The 24,562-nt window shown below is 48.7% G+C and overlaps 1 protein-coding gene across 4 annotated transcripts in view; it reads right to left on the minus strand.

Annotated features, from left to right (window-relative positions):
- Positions 1-24,562, minus strand: part of CACNA1D (calcium voltage-gated channel subunit alpha1 D) — a 296,376-nt gene that overhangs the window by 82,253 nt on the left and 189,561 nt on the right. For 3 of the 4 annotated variants that reach the window (XM_064496422.1, XM_031470549.2, XM_064496424.1), the window contains exons 9-12: positions 19,582-19,751; positions 4,814-4,901; positions 3,473-3,499; positions 86-246 (exon numbers count right to left, since the gene is read on the minus strand). In XM_064496422.1, the coding sequence (XP_064352492.1) occupies positions 86-246; positions 3,473-3,499; positions 4,814-4,901; positions 19,582-19,751 (446 nt within the window). Of the gene's footprint in view, positions 1-85; positions 247-3,472; positions 3,500-4,473; positions 4,534-4,813; positions 4,902-19,581; positions 19,752-24,562 lie in introns of all 4 variants that reach the window. The other variant, XM_064496423.1, reaches the window with a different exon arrangement.

A 24,562-nucleotide genomic window follows, 5' to 3' on the forward strand; every position in this document is an offset into this window, starting at 1 on the left:
ATCGATCAGAAAAGACTATATCGCAGCTGGACAGCCTCAGGGAATCCCCTCTTCAGAACAAAAAGAGAACAACCTCTGCTTATACCTTGAATCTGTGTCAACCAGTCAGGCTGGTTGTAGTGCTCGGAGGAAATGGTTAAGGTGTTGAGAAACACCAGGACAATAACCAGCCAGTAAAACGTGACAGACTTCACAGCAGCCCTGCATCTTCGGCGATTGAAGCGGTTCCAGCGACGCCAGCGTCGGCTGAAAGAGAAGCAAACGTTACTTCCTAGATGACAGACACAGCCCCGATCACCACCACTGAGGAGTAACTGCGCCCCAGAGGCCCAGATAGGGGTGGGCGTGCAGAAAGGAGAGAGGAGAACAAACAGCACAGTAATGACCAGAGCTTGTAAGACAACTTTTAAAACTAGTCCTGACTTGATCATGAAATCAGTTTCCTCCCTATGGCTTTAGATAACTCCATAATCTGTCATATGCAGTCCTCAAAGTGGTAAGGAAATCTAGATATTCAGAGAATCATATGCAGATGCAAAACTGAGCTCGCACACGTACGTGGTTCACACTTCCACCGTGTGGCCCATGGAGCTGTCCATGCTCTTGGTGCAGAGAGACACTAGCTTTCCATACACATCTCTCACAGCATCTATCTCAATCATCATACAGAATTACCAGGTAGCGAAGTGCTCAAAAACCTGAGATTTCCTTTTAGAGAAACTTTCAGTCCTTTCTTAAATCCAGGAGGTTCCTCTGGAGCCTGACACAGAGTTGTCAATGCTGAGTAGGACGTGAGTCTTACTGAGTCATCAGGTGCCCTTTCTAACTAGTGATGCTCAAAATACACCTTTAGGAGAAGAGCCAATATTGAATCATGTTTCCATACAAATAAAATGAGCTGAGCCAAACAGACAAGTAGCATGTCCTCTACCAACTTTCGGTTTCCATATGTAATCAGAGAAAGTATTCTTTCCCTTAGCTATCTCCCGATGGGCAACGTTCCCTGCCACAGGATGGCTTGGTGAAGGGGGTCCCAGGGAGGAGCCAGCCAAGTAGCAACATCAGCCCTGTGCTCAGTGATGGGGGTGGTGGGCACTTGCTCTAGAGCCCTGAGTCAGAGGAATCTCTAAGCTGTCTCCAGGCTGCAGCCCTGCTGACTCAGCTGCACTGCTCTGCTAAGAACACTGTAACCCAGGGACCAAAGAAACAGTTGTGCCAACTCTTCAGCAAGACCTGGGGCAAGCAGGGTACATTTTGTTATCTCTCTTGCTGTGTGGTTTCCTATGGTAATAGCAGCTGGAAACAGGATAACTGTAGAAAAATTCCACCAAGGACACTAAAGACTTTCCCTGCAAGTCTGGGCTTCTCCTGTGATGCGTAATTCAGGACACACAAGCAAGGTGGCCTCAACAAGAGGTGGGTCTATTTATGCTGCAATGACAAGACACAGGTGCCTCCCAAATTCAGGCAACCCCACTGTCACAGCCCCTGAAACCCTGCACCAGGCACTGGGCATGTGGAGATGAAGAAGGCAAGTCCATGGCCCCCACCCATGAATAGCACGCTGGGCTGTGGCAATTACAAATCCACACCAAGTACTATGCCCAGGGTACTGGGTTCAGGAACAACAAGAAAGGAGCTGCAACAGATCTTTGGAAGAGTCAAGGAAGGCTTAGCCAAAAAGTTGAGATTTGGGTTGGCTCTCAATAGCTGAGTAAGAGTTAGCCAGGGGGCAGAGGGCAGGGCACTCCACTTAGTTCCCCCAAACAGACTCAGGTGGGAAGAAATAGGGCGCCCTCCATTTGACATCTGGGGAGTCCAAAGCTTGGACTCCTTGAGTGGGGAGCGGGGAGAGGGGCGATATCAGGGTGGGGGAGTGGGAGGTACAAACTGTTGGGTGTAAGACAGGCTCGAGGATATACTGTACAACACAAGGAATAGTGGCAATATCTTGTAGTAACTATAAATGGAAAGTAACCTTTAAAACTGTAAAAAAAAAAATTTTTTTTTTAATTTTTAAAGGATGTAGGATATTTCCATCATTCAAAAAAGTTCCTTCATGGCCCTTTACAGTTAATCCACTCTCCTCACTCCAGCCCCTGACAACTACTGATCTGTTTTCTTTCTCTTTTATTTTGCTTAATCCAGAATGTCCTATAAATAGCATCATACAATACATAATTTTTTGAGACTGGCTTCCTTCTCTTGGCAAAAATTCATTTGTGATTCATGTGTGTTGTGAGTCACTGGAGATTCATTTGTGTTGTTGATCTTTCAGGAGTTTTTTATTTATAAATTATACATATTTAATGTTTATGAATATAAACATTCATGCAAAATTTTTTGTGTAGGCATCTAGCTTCATTTCTCTTATAAAAATACCTTAGAGGGGGGACTGCTGGGTCATGCGGTAAATACATATTTGACTTTACAAGAAACTGCCAACTTGCTTTTCAAATGGCTGTGTCATTTGACATGCAGCAGTGTGTAAAAATTTCCACTGATCTGCACCCTTGCCAAACATGAGGCTGCCCGATTTTTAAATCTGATCTCTTCTTGAGGTGTGTTGTGGTATCTCATTGTGATTGTAATTTGCATTTTCCTAATGACCAGTCGTCATTTCATGTGCTTATTTGCCATCCATATCTCTTCTTCGGCTATATGCCTGTTAAACATCTATTGTCTATTTTTTATTGGGTTGTTTTCTTATTTTTGACACTACTCTTTATACTGGATACTAGTCCTTTATCAATTATGTTTTGCAAATATTGCAAATATTTTCTCTTCTAGTCTGCAGCTGATCTGTTTCTTTCAAAGAGAAGTAGTTTCCATTTTTCCTGTTATGGTCAGTGCTTTGGGTGTAATACCCAAGAAACCTTTGCCTAACCCAAGGTCACAAAGGTTTTCTCCTATGCTTTCTTCTAGAATTTTTAAAGTTTTATATTTAGTTCTATGTCCATTTCCAGTTAATTTTTGTATACAGCAGTAAAATGCTGTCTTTAATTGAAAAATAGTATTTATACGGAAAAGTAACAAATCCTTGGTATATGTCTCAATGAGTTTTTACTAATTGACTATGTAACCTGCACCCAGAGCAAGAAACAGAACGTTACAAGCAACTCAGAAAACTTCTCGAACCTACTTCCGTGGAAAAGTTTTAAGCATAAAAATGACAAGGTATCTCTTAGAGAAATGACTCTGGGAGGGGACAGGAAAGGTTGATTAGTAGGCAAAAACATCGTTCATTGCTGCATCTTGTCAGTCTATTTGTTTTGGTGGGAGATCTTTGGCCCTTACTACACTGTTCTCCAAAGCAGGTACTTACTGTTCACTGGGCAGATTGATCTTCCATGTGAATGTTAGAGCCCACAGAGTGAAAATCAAGTCTAGAGCAATCCTATGTAAAATTAAGAAGTTACAATGTAAAAAACCCACACACAGGCTTAAGAAAAAATAGAAAGAAGATACTGACCTGAGCTTGGATTTTGAGATGGCTTGACTGAAAGAAAGACAAAAAGAATATGACACCTGTTAGGAAGGCTTGAGCGTACACTCCCCGGACCTTTGGGCAGAGATATTGTAAAAGCCATGCATAGAAGCCTGGCCTGAGCACCCCTGGCTCTTGCAGCTGGCCAGCGAGGGTGACAGCGGAGCAAGCAGGGGGCCAGGCAAGAGAACACTCTTAGCTGGATGCCCCGAGCAGCCCTGGTACAGGCAGCGAAGTCAGGGGTTCCTCTCCCCGCCACCCTAAATTCCTCAAACTGAAACCAGCAGGGCCTCTCCCGCCCACAGCCCAGCCTCGCGTCTCACCAGCAGCACATGCTGCTACTATACCCCAAGGAGCACTGGGCTGGGAGTCCCAGCTCTGCTTCTCACTAACTGTGGGAGCTCCGGCAGGCAGCTCACCTTTTCAAGCCTCAGCTGTAAAAGGGCAAGAGAAACCCATCCTCTGCCTACTTCATGCTACTGTAGGAGGGCAGAGCAAGAGAAAGGAGGCAAACTCACTTCATCAGCTGTTGAGTTTTCTGCTTCTAACACATTATCTTTATGGACCTCTGCCAAGGAGATCAGATTCTCTTAGAAATGACATCTGTACTGGACAGACCTAAGACCTAAAGGACACCAGCAGGAAGCAAACAGGACTGCAAGGGGTTCCCCCAAGGCAGGCGGGACTCTAAACATTCCACACTGCTGGTGTGCCCACTGCTGCAGCCCAGCTCAGCTAGAAAATAAGCCAGTGGGTGTTCATGTGTCCTCCATGGTGCGGAGAGGGTGGTGCAGGGCTCCATAGAAAGAGTGCAGGAGTGGAGGAGGGCGTGGCCTCATCATCCAGCCACTATGCATGAGGGTGGGAGACCCTGCGAGTGAAGGAAACTTAAACGTGTAGCACATTCTATCAGCATCTCTGCCACACAAGCTCTTAGTCAAAGCACTGATGCCAGCCCCAAACTTGGAGGAGAATCGGCCTTTTACCCCCACCGCCGACAACCAGAGGGCCCGGCCTGCGCAGCGCCTCTTCCTCTCCACCAGCACCTAGTGGACACAAGGGATGGCTGGGTTACCTGGCTCACCCCACAGCAGGCTCCACCTCAGCAGGACAGACTGCTTTGGATGAAGTGGAGGTGAAATGCTGGGGGCCTGGGGGCCCTAGGATAGGAGGAGGAGGAGGACCGAGGGGTCCAAAGTGAGCCTGCCCACCCCTCCTGCACTGAGGCCACGGCCCCAGGGCTCCACTGAAGTCGGGATGTCTTCCTCAGAACTGCTTCTCTAAGAAGCCAGAAGGAGCCAAGAGGGAAGGAGCTCCCACACTCACCAGAGGCTCCCACAGCAGCCTTGGTTCTCGCCTTCCCCGCTCACGTTCTCCGTATTCACAGACTCTGTCTCACTGGTGGGCATGCTGGCTGTGGGGAGAAGAAACACTGGAGATGCAGTGATGGATGCACTGCATGCCTGGGGCGGGACAGATGTGACCTCGGTCTCCAGGCTGACCCTCTGGGAAACTGGCAAGAGGATGAGGAGGGTGGGGAAGGGTCCTCATGGGCTGGACCAGCAAAAGGAAGTGCTGAGAAGCCAGGTGCCTCCATGGTGGGGGGGGCCTCACTTCCATGATCTGCTGAGGAAGCCCAGAGTCCCCCAAGAGGAAGAAATCCTGTCCACCCAACTTTCCAAGGAACCTAGGGACCACACGGAACCCTGCCGCTGTGCCTGGCACCAGCCAACTCTTCTGACTTCCAGGTCTGTGCTGAGAGGTCCCCAAAATATCTCCATTACAGCCACACCTTTTCTCATCCCCACAGGTGTACTCTAGAAAATCTGTGAATAAACCTATTATTTCATAAACAAATTCTTATTTTAAATACACTGAAAGAGAGACATTATTATAGAGGGGGGAGTGCATGAAGGTACCAGGCGCATGATCTTTTCAAAAATTAAAGAATTAGAATCATTTCAGTTAATTTAGCTGCTGTTCTTCTGCCAAGCTCGTAAAACCCACATGCAGAAAATGCAGACCAAAGATGCTGGCACCAGAGCACCAAGAAGTATAATCTTATGGGTAGAAGAGGGTTTTTCCTCAAATCAGCAACCAGAAAGCAAAGCTGACTGTGGTCCCAGTGCAACCAGGGTCTCTGGGTAAGTCTCCCTCTCCCACAGCAGGACGCTGAGCAGAAGCAGAGGAAACATGGAAAAGCACCCACTAGCATTGGGAGGCCCAGAGACCCACCCAGAGCCACCACCTGGCACATGGGTGTTTTTTTCCTCCACTTGATTCAACCCTAGAAATGTCACAAATGTGCACAGGAGACCAGGCAGTAAAGGAGGTGCAGGATACAATGAGAGCCCAGGCTCTGCACCTGCCCTGGAGGCCCAGTGGGAGAGGCAGCCCCCAGGGGATTTCAACCTTCTGGGAAAAGAGCTACCGCAGGGGTCAGGAGCTCCAGAAACACATAGTAAGGAATGACTAATGCTGCTCTGGGGTCATCGAAAGTCGAAACACAGGCGAATCACCCAAACACATGCACTTCTTTTCCCTGGTGCATAATTTTGAACCACAGCGGCCTATCGTTCTTATAGACCTAATGGTGTCAACAGGAAGGTCCTTTCCGCTATGGGCTCTGCCCATGTGGCTCTTCTTAGGAAGGATGCCTCTGTTTCATCTGTGAAACCTGGCAGCAGTGCCTGGAGTGCTGCAGTGAGGAGTACGAGGCCAGCCCAGGCATACAGGGCAAAGGAGCAGGACCAGTGAGCTGTCTGGGCAGCTGCATCTCTGCTGACCCTGCTCAGGAGACAGGATGTGAATGACATGGATGAACGTGGACCTGACTCAAACGGCCCAGACAGCTGAGAAACATCTTTTCTGAGGCATGAAAGAAGACTCTTTCTTTTTGTGAGCACCCAGAGAACTGAGCCTGCCGGGGCAGGGGGTTGGGATGGGGAGTTCTCAACAGCCATCTCCAGGCACATTTAGACAAAGGTTTCAAAAGTGAAGGCAAAATGAGCAGAATTACAGATGCACGGTATATTACTGTATTCTCATAGAATAACTTTTTTCTTCCTCAGTTAAGTCAGAGGAAACCAACTACAAACTTTGATTCATTTTTTTCTATAACTTCATGCAAAACAAAACAAAACAAAACAAAAAAAGAGACAAAACCAAACAAACCAAAAACAAACAAAAAATCCACAGTCCAACCACAGAAAAACCTTTGATTAAAAAGTTCCACAGAGGCACACACACACACACAGGAGGCAGTCCATGCAATTCTCTTCCCCATGACTGTCCCGTACTCTGACTTCAGCAAAAGACTAAAAAATTGTAAGAATCAGCAAAGTTCACCATTACAGGTACCTCCCATACGGACACCCTTCTCTCCAGGAATAGGACAGAGAAAAATCATGGTGGGAGACCCTGACAAGTGTGACGAGTCATCTCTGTGAAACGTCTTTCTTGGTGGTTACTGCCACTACTAAGGGGACAGAAGCTGAAAACAGCAGAACATGGGGGAAAGCTTGGGGGGGTTCTCATGCCCCAGTTAGGTCCTGGCTCTGCCCAGGGAAGAGTCCTACCCTTCTCCAGGCTTCAGTGTCCTGTTTGTAGGATGAGGACACTAACTCCACACTCTTGAGGGCCCCTTCCATCTCTAATTGTTTAATACTTCATGGTTATTAATCATATTGTAGCTTCAGTCATTATTTCCAGAAGAGCAAAATTCTTCTGAATGGGTTAAATCTTTGTGACTTTGAGGCCATATCCTATGATGGTATCAATAAAATAGCTGTATTTCATTCCTAAAGCTTTGATTTTCAAATAATCTTACAAATTACACCCTGCCTATAGAAAACGTTTGTGACATTTCAAGGGTTGAATCAACTTGTTTTGCATTCCTGGCTCTGTGCCAACCACCAGTGAATGAAATGTATAAGTTGCACCCTAGACTAAGACTAAATGGGGAATAAGAAATAAAGCCCAACTCCCCAAGCAGAAACAGAGAGGCTAACTGTGGGGCACATGTCAGGGCTACCCTGGTGGAGAGAGGTCCTCCTACTCTCCAAGCAGGCTCCATCCTTCAGGTGGGGTAGGACGGTGGTTAAGAGCAGGCTCTCAGTTTGGCCAGATCTAAGTTTAACCCCATGTCTGTGACTGACCTTCTCCAAGGCTCCATTTTCTCACCTGTAAAACGGGGAGTACCTACCTCACAGGGACATTAGCAGAACTACAGGAGGTAAGATACAGAGGGGTCCATGGTGTTGGGCAATCGGCGAGGCTCGTAAATGAATCTATCATCTCAGAAAAGCTTTCCTGGAGCTCCCTGGAAGCAAGGCCACATCCCCCCAGATGGTCTGAACCCAGTGTCACTTCACGCTGTCCATGTCCACTACCGCACAGAGGATTCGTGTGTGAACAACCACCCATACTTCTGCATCAGCCTTGCCCACCACTCCTAATTTAAATCTTTTCTGTCTGAAACTGAGTTACTTCTCACTTAGCCGGCTGTAAGGAGAGCAAATTTTCTGTCATAATTATTTGACACCCATAGAGCCACAGGCCCCTAATCTAATCAATCTGCTCCAGAATTATGTCACCAGGGCTTAGGAGGAGGAGAGGATGGGGCAGGAGGAGGGGAGGACAGTGACCATGCTAGAACGTGGTGACCCTGTTTGGTCCCAGAAACAGATCTCATACCAGTCCCTCCATCTGAGCCAAGGAGCCAGACTCTGGCGGGGGGTCCGGCAGCCTTTCCCTCTGCCCCAGCCTCTCCCTCCTGGCCACAGGAGAGGAGAGCACTTCCTCTTTCAGAAACACAGAAGATGTCGGGCCCAGAGGGCACAACCACAGAGCCTGTTTGTACATTAAAATATTTCACCCTTCACTGGCACCAGGCATTCATTTTTTTAACGTTCATAAATTGATATGTGTTTCACTTCATTCAGCCCCAATAAGATCTCGTCTACATTTTAAAAATCCAAGAGAGGAAAATCACAGACTGTTAGAACTGGAGGGGGCTTCTGAGTTCATGTTCGTTTATGAACAAACCCTGTGATTTCACAGATGAGAGCACTGACCCACTTGCCTCGGGACATGCAGCTCAGATGTGTGAGGAGAGAGCTCTCCCGCGCCCCTCCCACCACACCACCCACCCCTGTGGTTCCAGTACCTACTTAAATATGCTGCCGTATGTGTCGGTATTGGTATGTGTTGGTGTGTGTGTTGACACATACCTAAAAAAACACAAATCCCGAAGTTCCAGAAACCAAGAAAGCCTGTTACCCACTATCCTTGGTGTGCTGTCCTGATGACCTTTATTAACCCCCAGAAACCAGGTGTACAGCCAGACCACTTCCAGGAGATCAGCCCAGCAATTGGAAAGAGTACAAAAATCCAGGTGAGATGGGGACAACTGGGACTTTATAAAAATGCCAACAGAAAGAATTATAAAGACCTAAGTGAGTAAACCCACGGGCGAATTATCAGAACATGTGCCCTTCTCCTTAACTGGCTGCCACAGCGCCATGACTGCCCTATTCAGGGTGAATGCCCTGTCCCCTTCAGCAGGGATTCAGCGTTTGCTGCAGGGAAGTGGCTAGATATAACTAGGGGTACAGCAGAGAGACCCTCAGACCTATAGGCACCAGTCCCTCCTGCAGAAGAAGCCAGGGCCATCTGCACACAGAGACACTCTCTAAGTCCTTTTCCCTTACACATTTCAGGAAACTTTAGAGACTTGTTGAGGAAGTTTCCACTTTTTAAAGCATAAATGTGAAAACGATTTTCAACGACTCTGGCTGAAATCAGGCATTAGGACAAGCGTGTCGCCCGTGATGGGATGCTGACCTGCACTGCAATCTGCCTGCTGAAAATCTGGGCAAGCTCAGGGCCCATGCTTTGCAATCGATTCCAGGCACTGGGATCTCTGGGGGGAGCTCCAGGGTAGACCTTCAGGCTGTGAGTGTGGGCATGCCCAGTGCTGCTGTCGGCGAGGGGTGGTGCCAGCCAGCCAGTAGCCCAGCACAACCCAGACTGTAAATGAGAGCTGCCAGGGCTGCCCCAGGCAGCCTGGGCTCAGCCCCCACTCGGAGCACTGTCTCTGGATACTGGGTCATGCTATTCCTCTTTAGGATCTAACTGTAGGGCCCGGACGCCATCACGGGTAATGCCACACAAGACAAATCAGGGAAACACGCCGCTTCTCAGACGAGCACAAGAGCATCTTCCTCAACATGGGAACATTCCTCTATCTACTCTCACTCTGAAGGACAACATGCTTCTCAACCTTATCTGCCTGGCTTGTGAATCCAGAGGGAAACCAACACAAAAATAGATACATGCACATGTGCATGGGCCTGTGTGTACGTGCGCACACACTGGTGAATGAGTCTGTGAGGGTCCAAATAGGCAGCCCCCAAATTATGCCCACCACTAACAGGCACAGCAAAATCTCAGACCAAATTCCTTCAATGATGGAGGCTACTGAGCCCGTAGACTCTAGGACAAAAGTCAGAGAAGCCTGGTCTCTGTCACTGGCCACACAGGACAAGTCCCCTTTCCTCCTCGGACTTAGGTACCCAATTTATTATTGCTGTCAGGCAATCTCATCTCTAAGACCCATTTACCTCTGACCTTACAGAATGGCTGTAAAGAGAAAACATCCACAGATTGTCTGGTTTTACTACCATCACCAAGGGGGTTTCCCTTGTACTCTCCCCCACCCCCAGCTCAGTAACGACAGCAGGTCATGAGCAGTACTGTGAATGGCTGCCCACCCTTCAGGGTTCCAAGCCACTTCTAGGCAGAGCGCCCTGGGGAGTAGAGCCGCACAGGAAGGAGCATCTCCCGAGAGCCCTCTGCCAGCCCTAGGCCCCTTGCCAAGTGAGCCCAGGACTCCCCAACCCTGTCCTGGAGCCAATCACACAGACAGCCTCACTCACAGATGTCCCTGGCCTCTAGGACCCCAGCTCCCTTGCTCTCTACAGAATGGGCTTTCTTGCATATTCAGAGGTCTCTTTCAGCATTTCCCTCCGTGCCCCAGCAGCCTAAAGCTCCTCACTCCTCCCTTTCAAAGGAGGGGAGATGGTGAGGTTAGACAACTGAGCAGTGGCAGGATCACGGCTGCCTTCCTCGGGGACAGGGGCTCTGAAGCCAAGATCTTGGGTTTTTATCTTATTTTCATGACAAGCATGAGCAGTGCCATGATATCCCCTGCAGGAATTTGCCTGTGCTTGCTAGTGGTGACACACTTAGCCGTCACAGGGTAACAGACTCTCATTGCTGTAAAGAAGCCAGACTCTTGTTGGATAATGTGGGTCAAGGCCAGACCAAGGTTTCTGTGTCTAAAGCAAGAATTATACCCTGACAAGAACTATTTCTGTAAGACCAGGGACATGGGGAGCACAGCATCCTCACAGAGGCCCCCATCCTGGCAGGATCACCAGCAATGTCAGGGGCCTTCTTTAGGGTCCATAGTATCTCAGGCAATAAAAGACCACCCCCCGCCACAAAAACATACACAAAATACAGAGTTTCCTGAAGACATGAGGCTGCTTCCTCTTATTACAGATCTCAAGGCTAACCCAGAAGCCTCAAGAAACCTTGAAAAGCCACGAGGCCCAAACCCCACCTCGCTCCCCCCATCCATGAGGATGGATGCCTGCATGCCCAAGGCAGGTGGTCTCTGCTCCCCTGGGACAGGAACCACTCGTCTGCTCCTGGTAACCCACCCGGAGCTGTAGGGCTAAGTTAGTCTTTGAAAACATATTTCTCATCGCCATCACAGTATTTCCTGCTAAACTGAAGCCCCCTTTACCTGCAGAGGCCTTCACGGCTGTACCAAGCCCAACCTCTTCTTTGCAAACCCTCTGCAAGCACTAAAGCTGCACAGGTCAGCTCTGTCTCTGACCCAGACTCGCTCCCACCCTCAGGCAAGCTCTTCCTCTCAGGGCCACCACATGCTCACAGAATGACAAAGGGCTCGAATCTGACACTCACTGTCCCTTTCCACTTGCAGGTCTTCTGATGAGAGGAGGACTCTGATACAACATTCATTCAGACCATCCAGGGCTTAGTCAAGTCTAATTCCAATTACCTCTGTGCTCGGCATTCCCACGAATGGCTGAGACCACTCTTGAGAAAACAGGGCAATTTTTCCCCTCTGCTCTTACCAGCTGGTTTTGTGTCCCTTAGTCTGACTCTTCTCACATAGGCTCCTCCTCCAGAGTCATCTGGCCAGGGCCGACCTCAGTGGCGGTAACTAGCGTGCGTGCGCAGGCAGAGCTTTGTGGGGCTGGGGACCACAGTGGTGGCTCAGGCAGATGGGGCAAGACAACAGCTGTCTGCATAACTGCCTTGCATGGGGATGGTCCTGTGCTAATCCCAGGGCTTCTGATGAGGGGCTACGTTAAGCATTATTTTAGAGCATAGATTGAAACCTAAGTGTTTCCCACATAAGCCCTTCCCCATTCCTACTCGCAAAGACAAATGCCCCCAAATTTTGGTATCCGAGAAGTCTATTTTTAACTTCATTCTTGAAACTGGCACTACTAGCTTTAGCCTGGTCTTGGGCAAACCAGCCAGGGACTGGAAGACCCAGAGGCCATTTGAAACATGGAACCTGGAAAAGAAAAATCAATCAAACACCACCGCTGGAATTTCTAAACAGTTTAGATTAAAAAGCATCATTTGGGGAAAAGTGTTTAAAAAGTCTGTCTTCCAGGCTAAGAATATTCATGCTGAATTAAATAAATTTTCTGAGTTGGTTCAGCTGCTTCTTTAAAAGGTACAGTTCAAAGAGGAAATTCCAGGGCAGTCTTGGCTAAAACACACATCTGGGGGAAAAGCAAGAGGAAAACAACACAACAAAGTTTCAAAGAAATCAAATTAAAACATGGGCATCTTACAAACACACCACACAGCACATGCACCCCACGCCATGCCCGTGTGTAAGGAAAAGGCATCAGAGGTCTTGGGAGAAGAGTCTCCCGAAGAGAAAGTTCAGTCTCTGCAGTTTACCGTGATCTTTAGCCCTGTGTTGGCGAAAGCAGCAAAACCTCCTTTTCTTCTTATCCTCTTTTAGCAAATCGGCCACTGTGACCCCTTCGGGTGGAACACAGGCAATTTCATTATGGTTCAGTAGAGGGCAGCAAGAGCAATGCAAACAGGCCTGAGGATGCGAGAGGCAGCCCCATCATGGGTTCTGGCACATGAACCCCCAAACTGTCCTCCTCCCACGCAGAAATCTACAATTTAGGATCTGACCCGCAGAGCAGACGTGCACTTTCTGTAGCTAGTCTACATATGCCTGTCTTCGAGAATCTGTCCTAACCCACTCTGGACAAAGGTTTTCGGGTTTAGCTTCCCCTCTAGGAAGGGCATTAGGAAGAGGGCGCTTCATCAGGAGTCCTGGGTGCTGACTGGCTCTGTGAGTGCAGCCAGGACCGCTATATGCGGCAGGACATGCAGGATTAAAGTGGTGGGCTCTGGACTTGGGCAGACCAGGTCCCAACCCAGCCCTGCCTCTCACTGGACGGATGACTGTGGACAGGTTACCCCACTGCGTTAAGCCTTAGTTTCTTCACTCGTAAGACATTAGTAACAGTTGACCCCACACTTCCAAGGGCTGTTGTAAGCGGTGAATGGTAGATACAGTGATACAAGATTGGGGAAGCATAGTCAACCTTGGTCAATCCCCCATGGCCACTGGGTCACACACACAAAAAAATGTTTCTAGGGTCTCTAGCCCCTTCCAGCTCTGTGATATAATGGCCGCCCCAGGTTAGGTAACCTTTGCTGGGGCAGCAGAAGGAATGCTGGGTGGGCAAGGACTCAGGAGAAACAGGCACTTGCACTGGATTGGCGGGCACGGAAACTAGGGTCACTTGGCCTACCACTCACATTTCCAAAATGAGCCTTCTCTTGGACCCAGCAGAACCCTTTCTGGTCACCACTACCCTAGGAAGGTGAGCATGGGTGGACACACAGGTGTCGCATTTGGGGGATGAATGGTGGCTACCGTGTGGACTGTGACAATACTTGGGTTCAAATCCCAGCTTTGCCACTTAACCATCACTCGGCCCTTCATCTCTTTGTGCTTTGCTTTCCTCCTCTGCCAAGTTCTGGTCTCAGAGTTGTGTGAGGAATAATGACTAAGGTACCCCACAGGCCTCAGAACAGTGTCTGACACACAGGAAGCACTAGATACATGTGAGGTACCAACTGGTGTTCTCTCGTTCAGCAAGTCATCACTGGGAGCTCACACAGGTGAAAAAGACCACACTAGGTGCCAGCCACACAGTGCAGAACAGAAACAGACCCTGCTTCTGCTCCCTTGGAGCTCACAGTTTCATGGTGGAGGAAGATAGCAACCAGACAATCACACGACAAGTGTAAAATCGCCATTCCGACAACTGCTCAAGTAGAGTCCACATGCTCTACAGATGATCTAGTCCACTGCAGCAGCTTTCATAATGGCCATTTATTAAAAATAGCCAAAATGTTGTTTAAAAACATGGAAAGATGTCTATGGTTCCTGGTTCAGTGAAAAAGGCAAGTTGAAGAACCACCTGCACTGGACGACCTAATGGTGGGGACCAGTGAGTGTGCCATCTGTGCAAAACCAGGTTCTCGCGTGCAAAACCAGGTTCTCATGTGCATAGACAAGGCCAGAAAGAACAGGCCCCAACTGCCAAGCCTGCTTCTCTCTAAGGATAGGGGTGAGAGATGTTCTTTCTTTATATACTTTGCTGTTCTATGAATTCCTTACAGTGGACAAATATTGCTTATGCAATCAAAATATATTAAAATCAAAAACAACCCGGACTTGGGGCTCCAAAAACCCGGCTGGAGGGCCCACTTCTCTCCACGGCGGGGCAACCATCCCCAAATCCATCTCCCACCAGCTCCTGTGAGGCCGGCCCTGGGCAGAGGACGACTCCCAGCAACTCCAGGGAGAGGGTGTCTCCTGTAACTCCAGTACTGGGCTCTCCCCAGAGAGGGTGTTATCTTGGACAAGTGTTTACCACCTGCAGCTCTCACTGCTGCTGTTTGCTCTACAGCTTTTACTTGAATGTTTTCCATTTTGAACTCGTGCCCTGAGGTACTTTAAGTGTGATGAAAGTAGTTTCCTAAATCAAAATTCGGAGACACAACCTTTTTAAATAGAACCAACAAATGTCCATGCTTGGTGCTTGCCAACAGTTAATACAATCTCTGGTTTTCTGCCCACCCCCAAATCAAACACTGCAGAAAAAGGCATCAAGGTGGCACATGCAGAACAGAGGTGACAGTTGTGACAACCTTGTGCACTGAGACAAGTGGGGGGGGGGGCAGTGTCCCAGTGAGAGGCGGGCAAGGGGCTCCCAGCCTCCAGGATGGCTGATCTGAAGAAGAGAAGACAGAGGCTCTGTGCTGTGGTTAAGCTGGAGTTTCAGGTATCCCCTCCCTTCCTTTGGGCATCAAATATCCTCGCAGGGATTACTGACCATTCATAGTTCCCCAGGAAAAGGCCTTGCTTTTCTGGCCAGAATTTTAAAATGAACTTCCTTTAAAAAGATTTCATTATTTGTAATGCTATTTTTTAAAAAGACTAATCACTGACAATGAGAAGAGTTTAAAATAGAATTTTAGGCTTTCAGATTTTAATGGCCCTAGCAAAACTCCATTGTTAACTCAGAAGCAGCTGCACATGTCTCAAAAATCACTTTGAGATTTGGCAGAGTTTCTTAAGAAACTCGAAGCTCAGCAAAAAATTAAATAAAATTATCCTTGAAAATTTCCCAAATGCTCAGGAACTAACTTCCAAGGGAATCTTGTCCATTCAATTAGTTGTGCAACACTAGCTTTCTAACAGCAAATCTAGGGAAGTGACAATGTAAATAGTGTGTGGACGCACAAAGTGGAAGCTACCTGTCACCACAGCTACCAGACAGCCCTAAAGTCAGGGACCTGATTGCCTCTCTGTCTGTCTTCTTTCAAACATAATATTCAGTGTGCTGGCATTCAGGAGCTCCCACCCCCGGTTTCACACTGGAACCTCCAGGGAACCACACACAGGTCACACCACAGATAGACAAACCAGCATGGGGGTGGGGATGGCATCAGGATGTGCCCTCACTCCCCGGGTGACTGTCACGTACAGCCAGAGTTGGGTACCACAGAGGCTGACAGTGACATTCAGTAGATCAGAGAGAAAAGATAATGTAAGCGCATCTCCAAGAGCTTGATTTGACATCCATTCTCTGACAGCAAGCAGCAACAAGCCAGGAATGGACTTCAAGGGCCAGAGAGCTGTGCTACTGTATCTCGAAAGTCAACAGGTTTATATTCCATCAATACTCGAGAAACTTAAAGTTCCTAAATAGGAAAGTATAGGGACCCGGTCCTAAAAGGGGTCCTCAGCCTGAGGCTGGGGAGAGGTCTAGTGGAATCCCCAAGAAGAATTCTGTTTAGGTCACGCTGTCCTGGAGTCTGACGACAACAGCAGCAGCAAGTATTCCTGCCGCTACAACGGCTCCTTATCGAGCATTTAATCCTCATGACAAACCTGTGGGCAAATATCTTTATCCCTTTCCTGCAGGCAAAGAAACTGGGGCTCAGAGATGCTGGGTGATGTGCCTAACACTCCAGTCCAAAATCCAAGTCACCAAACTCAACTGCAGCCAACTCCTGAGAAGAGTGTCACAGTGCCCACCGGCCCAGCCCCTGCCTTCTGTGGGCTTATGCCATCAGCCATTATTAATGGCTTCCAATACTCCCCTCCCCTCTTTCTACATTGGGCTCAGTCATCAGGGAGGCTTCTCACACTGTCACTTAAATCCTTCATGTCTGGGGGAAAACGGTCCCAATGCATCCAGGATCCAACCCAAAACGACAGTCAGTGGCGTTAATATCCTGAAGCCGTGTGGACAGTCAGGAGCCCCAGGGAGCAGCCCCTCCTTCCCTAGAGAGAAGACAGGGCAGGGCCAGGGTGGAAGGTGTATGGTGAGTCTTACATACTCAGGGAGGATGCTGGCGCTGGCAATGCCCACACTTTACTATCTGCAAACAGGTGACAGAGACCAGATCTACAGTGTGCAGGCGGTAGGTAAGTCAGCCACGGTTTGCTGGTGAGGAGGCCCACATGGGCCACAGTGAACCCCTCTCCCCCTGTGTTTCTGGCTGTCAGACACCGTTGCTTGTGAGGAGAAACAGCTGGCAGCCACCTGAGGTCCCAGGCTTCTCAGAACTTCTGCGCTGCTGGAAAATGTGCTCAGGGAGGCTCACTTCCTCCTTGGGGGGGGCTTCCTCCTTCTCAAGCCAGTTCAATCTCTACATGGTTCCCAAAGCCTGGGATTTCAGCTTCATTTCTAACCCTAATCCACCAAGGCGCTGGGACTCTGACAACTGGAGAAATACTGTGCGCCTCACTCCACAGGGAAGTCCAGCACCTAGCAAAAGAGCTGATGAAGAACCAGGGTGCACCAGAAAGAGATGCTATTCCGGACCCAACACCAAGCTGGCCCCACGTTTTGAGTTATACATCCCAGCACGCAGCAAAAGCCATGATGCTGACCTTCCAGAGACACAGCACGGCTTCATGGGGTTTGGAGCCCTAGTTACACAGTGAATTCCAAGGCTCTACAACCCTTAAAGGGGCTTTGTTTCTTTCCTTAATTACATTACTAAGTAATGCACTTGAGGGCTTTGAATATTTGTAAACTTCGCCCTTTGTCTATACCATTTCCTCAGCCTGAAAATCACCCCCCTCCTTGACCTTCCACAGCCATAGGCCACCTGTCCCTCAGAGCACAGTGGGAACCTGGCCTCTCCCAAGGGCCTTCCCTGCATCTCTGCACCCCTCAGCTCCCACCGCAGACTGCTGGCCCTTGATTACAGTGCCAGCTTCTCTGCTCTGTCTCACCTAAGGCACCACCTCCACACCTACCCCCAACGGGAAGGTCTCCAAAGGCAGAGGCACTGATTTCATCATCACACACCAAGGTTCCTTACAGAGGCGGGACACAGCAAATGTGGGGCCAAGACACAAGGGTGGACCCTCAGGACTACTGAAAGAGGCTGGTTCAAGTCCTCAAATCACGAGCCATAAAAAGAGTTCCAGCACAACTGGCGATGACAACACTCACACAGACCCCTGTCTGTTTCTAGAGGTTGAGCAATAGGGGGACGAAAGGACACCTGCCTGTGAGAGGGCCCTGCTCTGCCCCTACAGACACATCTACGCTGGCAAAGCAAGGTGCTCTGCTCAGAAGAAGGGACACAGCTTTTGCTGGTTTACACAACACAGGCGACGTGCTGAGCTGAGGAGAGCATGGACCTCTGCAGGGCAGCGTCACTCCCAAAGCTTGGGAATGAAGAGGATAAGAGTGGGGCAGGCTGCCTTGTCGTGGCCCTGCCGCAGGGGCAGAAGCTCCGGGAAGGCCGCAGGACTCTGGCTCCAATGCCTGGGACGGAGCTGCACCAAAGATGCGCAGACACTCCTTACACCTAATCACAGGGAGGACGTGTCATGGGTGTGGAGTGCCTGTGAACATCCACTTATAAACTCTCATCTCGTATTCAATGAACCTTGCCTAGAGATCTCCCCGGTTTCCTCACCCTCAGGCTCTTCCTTGAGGTGGCAGTGGGTGTGGCCTGGGAAGTGGGAAGCGGGGCGGGGCGCAGCCTGCACGCACTGCCCCACCATTAGCACACAGGACTGAGTTGAGCATATACCCCTGGTAACAGGAAACTCCCACTCTCCGCCGAAGCATAGACTCAGAGTCCCATTCTGTTAGGGATCCTCTACACCACAGGTCCTGGCCTCAGCTTCCCCACTCCACTTCTGAGGGAGGGGGCACCCATCAGCCTGTCCATCCTCCCCAGTTTGACCTGCCCTGACCTGCACACCCCTGGGGTTCCAGCTAAAGGATGAGCCTGTCACGTTCTCCCTGAGCCTTCATTTGCCCAAACTCCAGGTCCTTCTCATACCACTGCCTTGACTCAGTGTTTTTCCTCACCTATCTCAGATCCATCCATCCTTCAAGGTCCAGGCCCCAAGACCCCACAGCTCTCTCCTAGCCCCCTGCAGCCAGCCCTTCTTCCCCTCAGCCCCTCAGTACACGTCCTGCCTCCTCGTGCCACCTGCACCTGTCTCCTTGTGCTGCGTTCATGTGTGTGAGGGAATGCCTTCCCCAGAAGGAGCAAACCTCATCCTGCCCATTTCAGGGGTTCTCCTGGCATTCCGCACCTGGCCTTAGTGAATCAAGGGGCTGTGCTCCAGGTGGGGCTGACTCAGCCACTTTCCATGGATTGAGGCCTAACCTGGTTTCTCAGGCCTCTCAAGGGACAAGCACCCTCAGTCTCTACCACCAGCCAGTCTAGATTTGAAGCACATCACAAATGTCTTAGTCAACTCTGCTGCTGAATTTCAATTGCCTCTTTCACCTGAGGCACAGATGGCCTCGGGAAGAATGAGAGCCGGAAAAGTGTATGGTAAAAGAAATGCTTTGGTTGACAATGGCAATTAATTCCAGTGGTAGAGGGAGTGTGGGGACCCCACGACTGCAGAAAGGGTTTTACGGTGCTGAGCGTCCCACTGGGGAACTGGTAGGGTGGGCTCCGGAGCAGCCCCACTGACTCACGTGCCTCCTAACACTGCCCTGAATGGTGAGCTGGTGCATTCCCAGTCCCCTGATGGGCTAAGCTTTTGGCGCCCCATGGCTCAAGCTGCTGGGTGGGAGGGACTCTGCTCTTCAAGTTCCCTTCCAGCGGCCCTGTTCACTCTAGGGTGAAGGAACCTCAACTTCTCCTCCTCCAGTGCACAGCAAATACACGTCTTATCAGGCCTCTGCCCTCATAGAAGGGGCCCACAGCCCATCTGGCTGACCCCCCTCAATCATAAAGCCTCATGGTGAGACAGGCAGCTAAACCCCACACCTCAGGCAGAAATTCCGTCCGTGTAAAGGCACTGCTCTCTCTGACGCGCAGCAGGGGAACCAAGTGGCTGCAGGAAGGCCTCGGCCTCAGACTGGGTCACAGGGAGACACTGGCTGTGGGAGGGTGTCTGAACGGCACGCAGGCTCTGTCGGGTCCAGAGTGGGAGGGGCACCACCTACTATTCCGTTTGCTTTCCTCGCCTCCTTCTTCTTCATTCTCAGGATCAATGTCCTCTGCTTGGGTGATCCAATCCAAGTAGCCCTTTAGATCCTCTTCCAGCTGCTGCTTCTCCCGGAGCTTCTGGAAGTCTCCCCGGGCTTTAGCCTTCTCCCTTTCCTTTGAGAATTCTCTGAAGGAGGCAAAGAGAACAGCACATATCAGAACGTCCCCCGGGACCTGCGCCACAAGCCATCTGCCCTGCCGCAAACAGTCTTGTGGCGGGACACACGGCACCAAGGACAGCCACACGAGCACAGCAAAAGGGGCCACACACGTGGACAGGACACAGGACAGTGCCTCCCCAAGCAAGACCGTGGGGGTCAGAGCTGCAGAGACCACACCAACACATGCACCGTATCTAGAAAACGAACTCCCTTCAGGAGCTCTGTGCTCTCCAGGAGCCGAGGCCCAAAACCTCACAGGCTATCACGGCAGGCCTCCTGACCCCCAACCAGGGGCCTGGACTCAGATGTCCCACCTCCCCCAGACCCTCCCCAGACAGCCAGCATCACACTTCAGAAAGAAAGGACCCAACAGGGCCAAGCTGTGGTCAAAGAGGGCTTCTTCCATAAATTCAGGTAACACGTAGCACTCCTAGTGTACTGACCCCTTTGTGTGAACCAAGAGCCCTGAGACCCCGGCTCCCCACCACCTGCAGGTTCCAGCCAGAGCACTGGACAGGGTCAGGGCAGACCCCACTGCACAGCCCTGTTCTCCCTTCCCAGATAAGAAATGGATCGCTGGTGAAAACCACTATTTTCCTTAACCCTTGCTTCTTGCCATGATCTTTTCCCCAAAAGTCTCCCCTGTAGGAGGTGAAAAGGCAGTACGATTTGTTGCCCATTTATGGGCACACCTGCCTGGAAAGGCTCTGGCAGACTGTCAATGTTTCCAACTGTTCATCGTTTACTCTACGTTTCATGTCCGCAGGCCTATATCTCTGCGTATGTACAGAATCCCACATTCGCTCAGGCAAGTCGGAGAGTCAGGTGGTTGATTACCCAATTTTCATATACAAGGGACCATCTGCATTTCCAACAGTGAATCGTAAGAGGAGCCAAGTTATGCATGTTATGGATTTAGTAAGTACAATTAAAGAGCAGCTAAGAAAGCAGGTGAGGTTACAGGCAGTGCAACTTCTGCACACAGACCCCGGGATTCTGACGGACACTACATCTGTCTTCCTTCCAATCCAAAGCTGGCAAATCTCCCTCTCAGGGACCTCATTAATCTTACCCAACCCGACTGATGAAGGGAGGTCACCTGCTTACATAAAAAGCCAACCTCTACTTTCTCTCCTCCTTCCCACTCTCCACTCTGGACTGTCGAGGGGCTGAGCAGATGCTTGAACACCCAGGGACACTGATACTTCAGGTAAGACACTGGAAGCCTCACCGAGGTGCCACCCTCTGTCCCCAGATAGAAAGAACACCCTCATTGCCCCCAAATCACCCACTTTTCAGACACCCCAGGATCTGTCCTTGGCTCTATTAGAGCTGGCCCTTCCCACCTTCATTCTCTGGGAAGTGAGGAGGCCAGGCTGTGTGGCACCCAGAGCAGGGGAGCTGACTCCAGGGGGTCCATGAAGCTGATCAAGGCCCAGAGATGCTTTCTGCACTCCCAGCCCAGGGCCATTCCTCCCGGAGAGAACATCTTCCCATCTCAAAACAGAAAGGCTTTTGCAGGCATGTTGTCACTCACAGAAACCACACCCAGAGCCTTGGCTTCCTGAGATATAGGATAAGCGTAATGTCCTGGGTAGTTCACCAGATGCCTCTGAACTCTGAGAATGTCACATGCAAACCAGAATCTCACGTGGAGGCCTGGAGTGTCACATGTCAACATGAAGATGCATTATGTTGTCTGTTTTCTTAAATACGTTGTAAAGACCAAGTCTGTGGGCCTTCAATTCTGTTGCTTACCAAAAATATCCCAGGAAAAAATCTTTTTGCATGTTTCGGTTCTGAACTTAGAGTACCCAATTCACATCACATAAGACAGGGTCTTCTTATTTTGGTTACATATCTGATCTGAATTCTTGAAAAAAAAAAAAACTAAAATAATGGAAGAGTTACCCTTAAGTTTCACAGGGAATTTTGCTTTAATATCTTACTTTACGAAGTTTTTTTAAACATTAGAAATACAAAAAACAAACAAACAAATCCCTTCTAACAAGTTGTATCACTGTTGTACATTCTTGGTTGTTGGGGTATAGCAAGGCATTCCCAGGTAAAATCCTACTATGAACTAAAATTTCTGAGAATAGAACACACTGCCAAGTCCTCGCTTTTAGCCCGTTTATATTAAATAATAATCACTATTATAACTGTTCATATAACAAAACTGTTAATATAAATGATCTGAACTGATTTGAGACAGTCCCTTTAGAATGACCTAGTACTTAGTAGGCAAATAACATTTGCTGATGTGGACAGAACTGAGATCTACAAGGCATGCATCTCCTCCGGTCAGCCATGAGCTGCAGAAGAGGAGGTGCAGGGACATGGGGGCTCTGGGATAATCTCAGCTGGCCTGCTGGTCCTCCCAGACCATGCTGGGCTCTAAGTCTGAGGATCTGGATTCTAGGCCCCTCTCTGTCACTTTCCTTTTCTGAGCTTCAGTTTCTTCACCTGCAAAGCAGACGTGATACTTAATCCCTGTGAGACAGGAGAACAGGTAAGACATTCAATAAAATGCTATTGTGAAAATCAGAAAGCACTGTACCAATGTGAAGTTCAAATGTATCACAGTTGTTGAACCTGGGAATAAAAGGCCACTGGAGGAGGTTTCTCAAATACCAAAAGGAGAAAACTTGCAAACCGCTCTGAATGGGCTCTAAGCTGCATGATGCCTGCAAAACTGGGAGAAGCACAAAAGGACACACGGGATCCTAGGGCTCAGAGTGACCTCGATAAGCCAGCAAGCGCCCTACCAGCCCTGCACCACTATCTGCTCAGTGGAAAATAACTCATTCCCGTCACAACAAACCCTGCATTCCAGAAAATCTCGCCTGAGTCCAATGAATCTTTATCACCCTCAGTGGTTGACGAAAAAGACAGTTTTCCATTTACATCAGAATTCATCATTCTAGAACCCTATGACTCAGGGATTAAATAATAGTCACTATTATAAAAGTTAATTTGACAAAGCTATTGGTAGAAACCATCCGGCTTTCACAAGTGACTAGAGACCTGACAACTCACATGTGATAGAAGCCTACCTGTTCCAGATCATAAGGGGAAAAAAAAAAAGATTTTAAGCAGTGCTTGGACAAAAAAGCACATATATTGTGCCATTCCCCTTGGATGCAAAAGAAGAGGAAACAAGGAAATACGAATATTACCACAGGAAGTATCTGAAGGATGAAGCATAAAATAAGGTCAAAGAGGGCTTCTTCCATAAATTCAGGTAACACTAAGCACTCCTAGTGTGTACTGACCCCTTTGTGTGAACCAAGAGCCCTGAGACCCCAGCCCCCCACCACCTGCAGGTTCTAGCCAGAGCACTGGACAGGGTCAGGGCAGACCCCACTGCACAGCCCTGTTCTCCCTTCCCAGACAGGAAATGGATCGCTGGTGAAAACCACTATTTTCCTTAACCCTTACTTCTTGCCATCTCCTTTGCCGGGGACAAAGGGAGCAGAGGGAGTAAAGTAGGAGTGACACCAAATATACTTTTTTCTATAATTTGGACATTTGGAATCATTTTACTGTTCTACACATTAAATTTTTAAATTACACCAACAATGTTGGGATGGGGGAAAAATAGCTCTAAAACAGAAGTGAATTGAAACAAATGAATCTGGTTGTACTTCAAAGGAACACCACAACCACCCTGAAGAAGAAAGATAAAACTAGTTCAAGAAGCTCATGAACACGTGACTGCATCCTCCCGGTTGTGGGCAGGACTGGAGTGAGGGTGGAACCACAGACAAATGCTGAGCTCTTCTTAGTCGGCTTGGTTTTCTGTAGCAATATGGATGGTATCATGCTGAAACTATTTTAGATGTATTACAGGATTTAACAAATGAGTTAATGTGTCAATGCTGTTGGGAGCCAGGGTTCTCCCTGTGGAAGGGATATAGAAAGATGAGAGGCAGAAGATGAGAAAGAACCCTCTGGGTACTGATGTGATTCATGACTTCTAAAGATGTAGGCATGTGACTACATGTATAAAGGTAAGGATGTGTATGTAAATGCATGAACCTCTTAGCTCTGTTGGAAGTATCTAGAAACAAAGAAATCCCCCCCGTAGCTATGAGCACACCTGGCACCCAGATCTCGGGCTCCAATACCATTTCCTGTTAAAGGGATAAGCAGTCTTTCGACAAATGGCTGATTTCAAGGCTGGGACAGGGTAGATATAGGACTAAGAAAGTAAGAAAGTGCTAAACACAAAACAAAACACACAAAAAACACCAGCCAAAAAATATTATGATGGGGGCATGAGAAGCACCTCCCACTGGCCAGATTTGGGATAATCTGAACCTCCAAATAACTAAAAACAGTAAGAAATTTTTAAATATTTAAAAATAAGTCAGTCCACACCCCTTACAAATTAAAAAGCAAATGAGATAAAATATTAATAAAATATTCATAATAAATGAATTAGAGTAAAGGACACATGGATTACTCACTAAGCTATTCTTATTCCTACAACTTTTCTGTACATTTGAAATTACTTCCCAAATAAAAATTTTTTCGAAGTGTTTAGAAAATGTAACCATACTAATCAAATGCCAGTTTATGTTGTTTTACATTCATTTCAGCTCACCAGGTAGACTGGAGGCTCCTCATGGGAATGGACAATGCTATCCATCTCGTTAAGTTTTCCTTTCCTCGTCTCTGCTCCCCTGTGGAGGCCCCTTCAAGCAAGCATGAAGACTAGGTACAAAAAAACATACTACACACAACAAAATGAGCCCTACTCCTGAAGAGGCCA

The sequence above is a fragment of the Camelus dromedarius genome, chromosome 17 (assembly GCF_036321535.1).
Source record: "Camelus dromedarius isolate mCamDro1 chromosome 17, mCamDro1.pat, whole genome shotgun sequence".
Lineage (NCBI taxonomy): Eukaryota > Metazoa > Chordata > Mammalia > Artiodactyla > Camelidae > Camelus > Camelus dromedarius.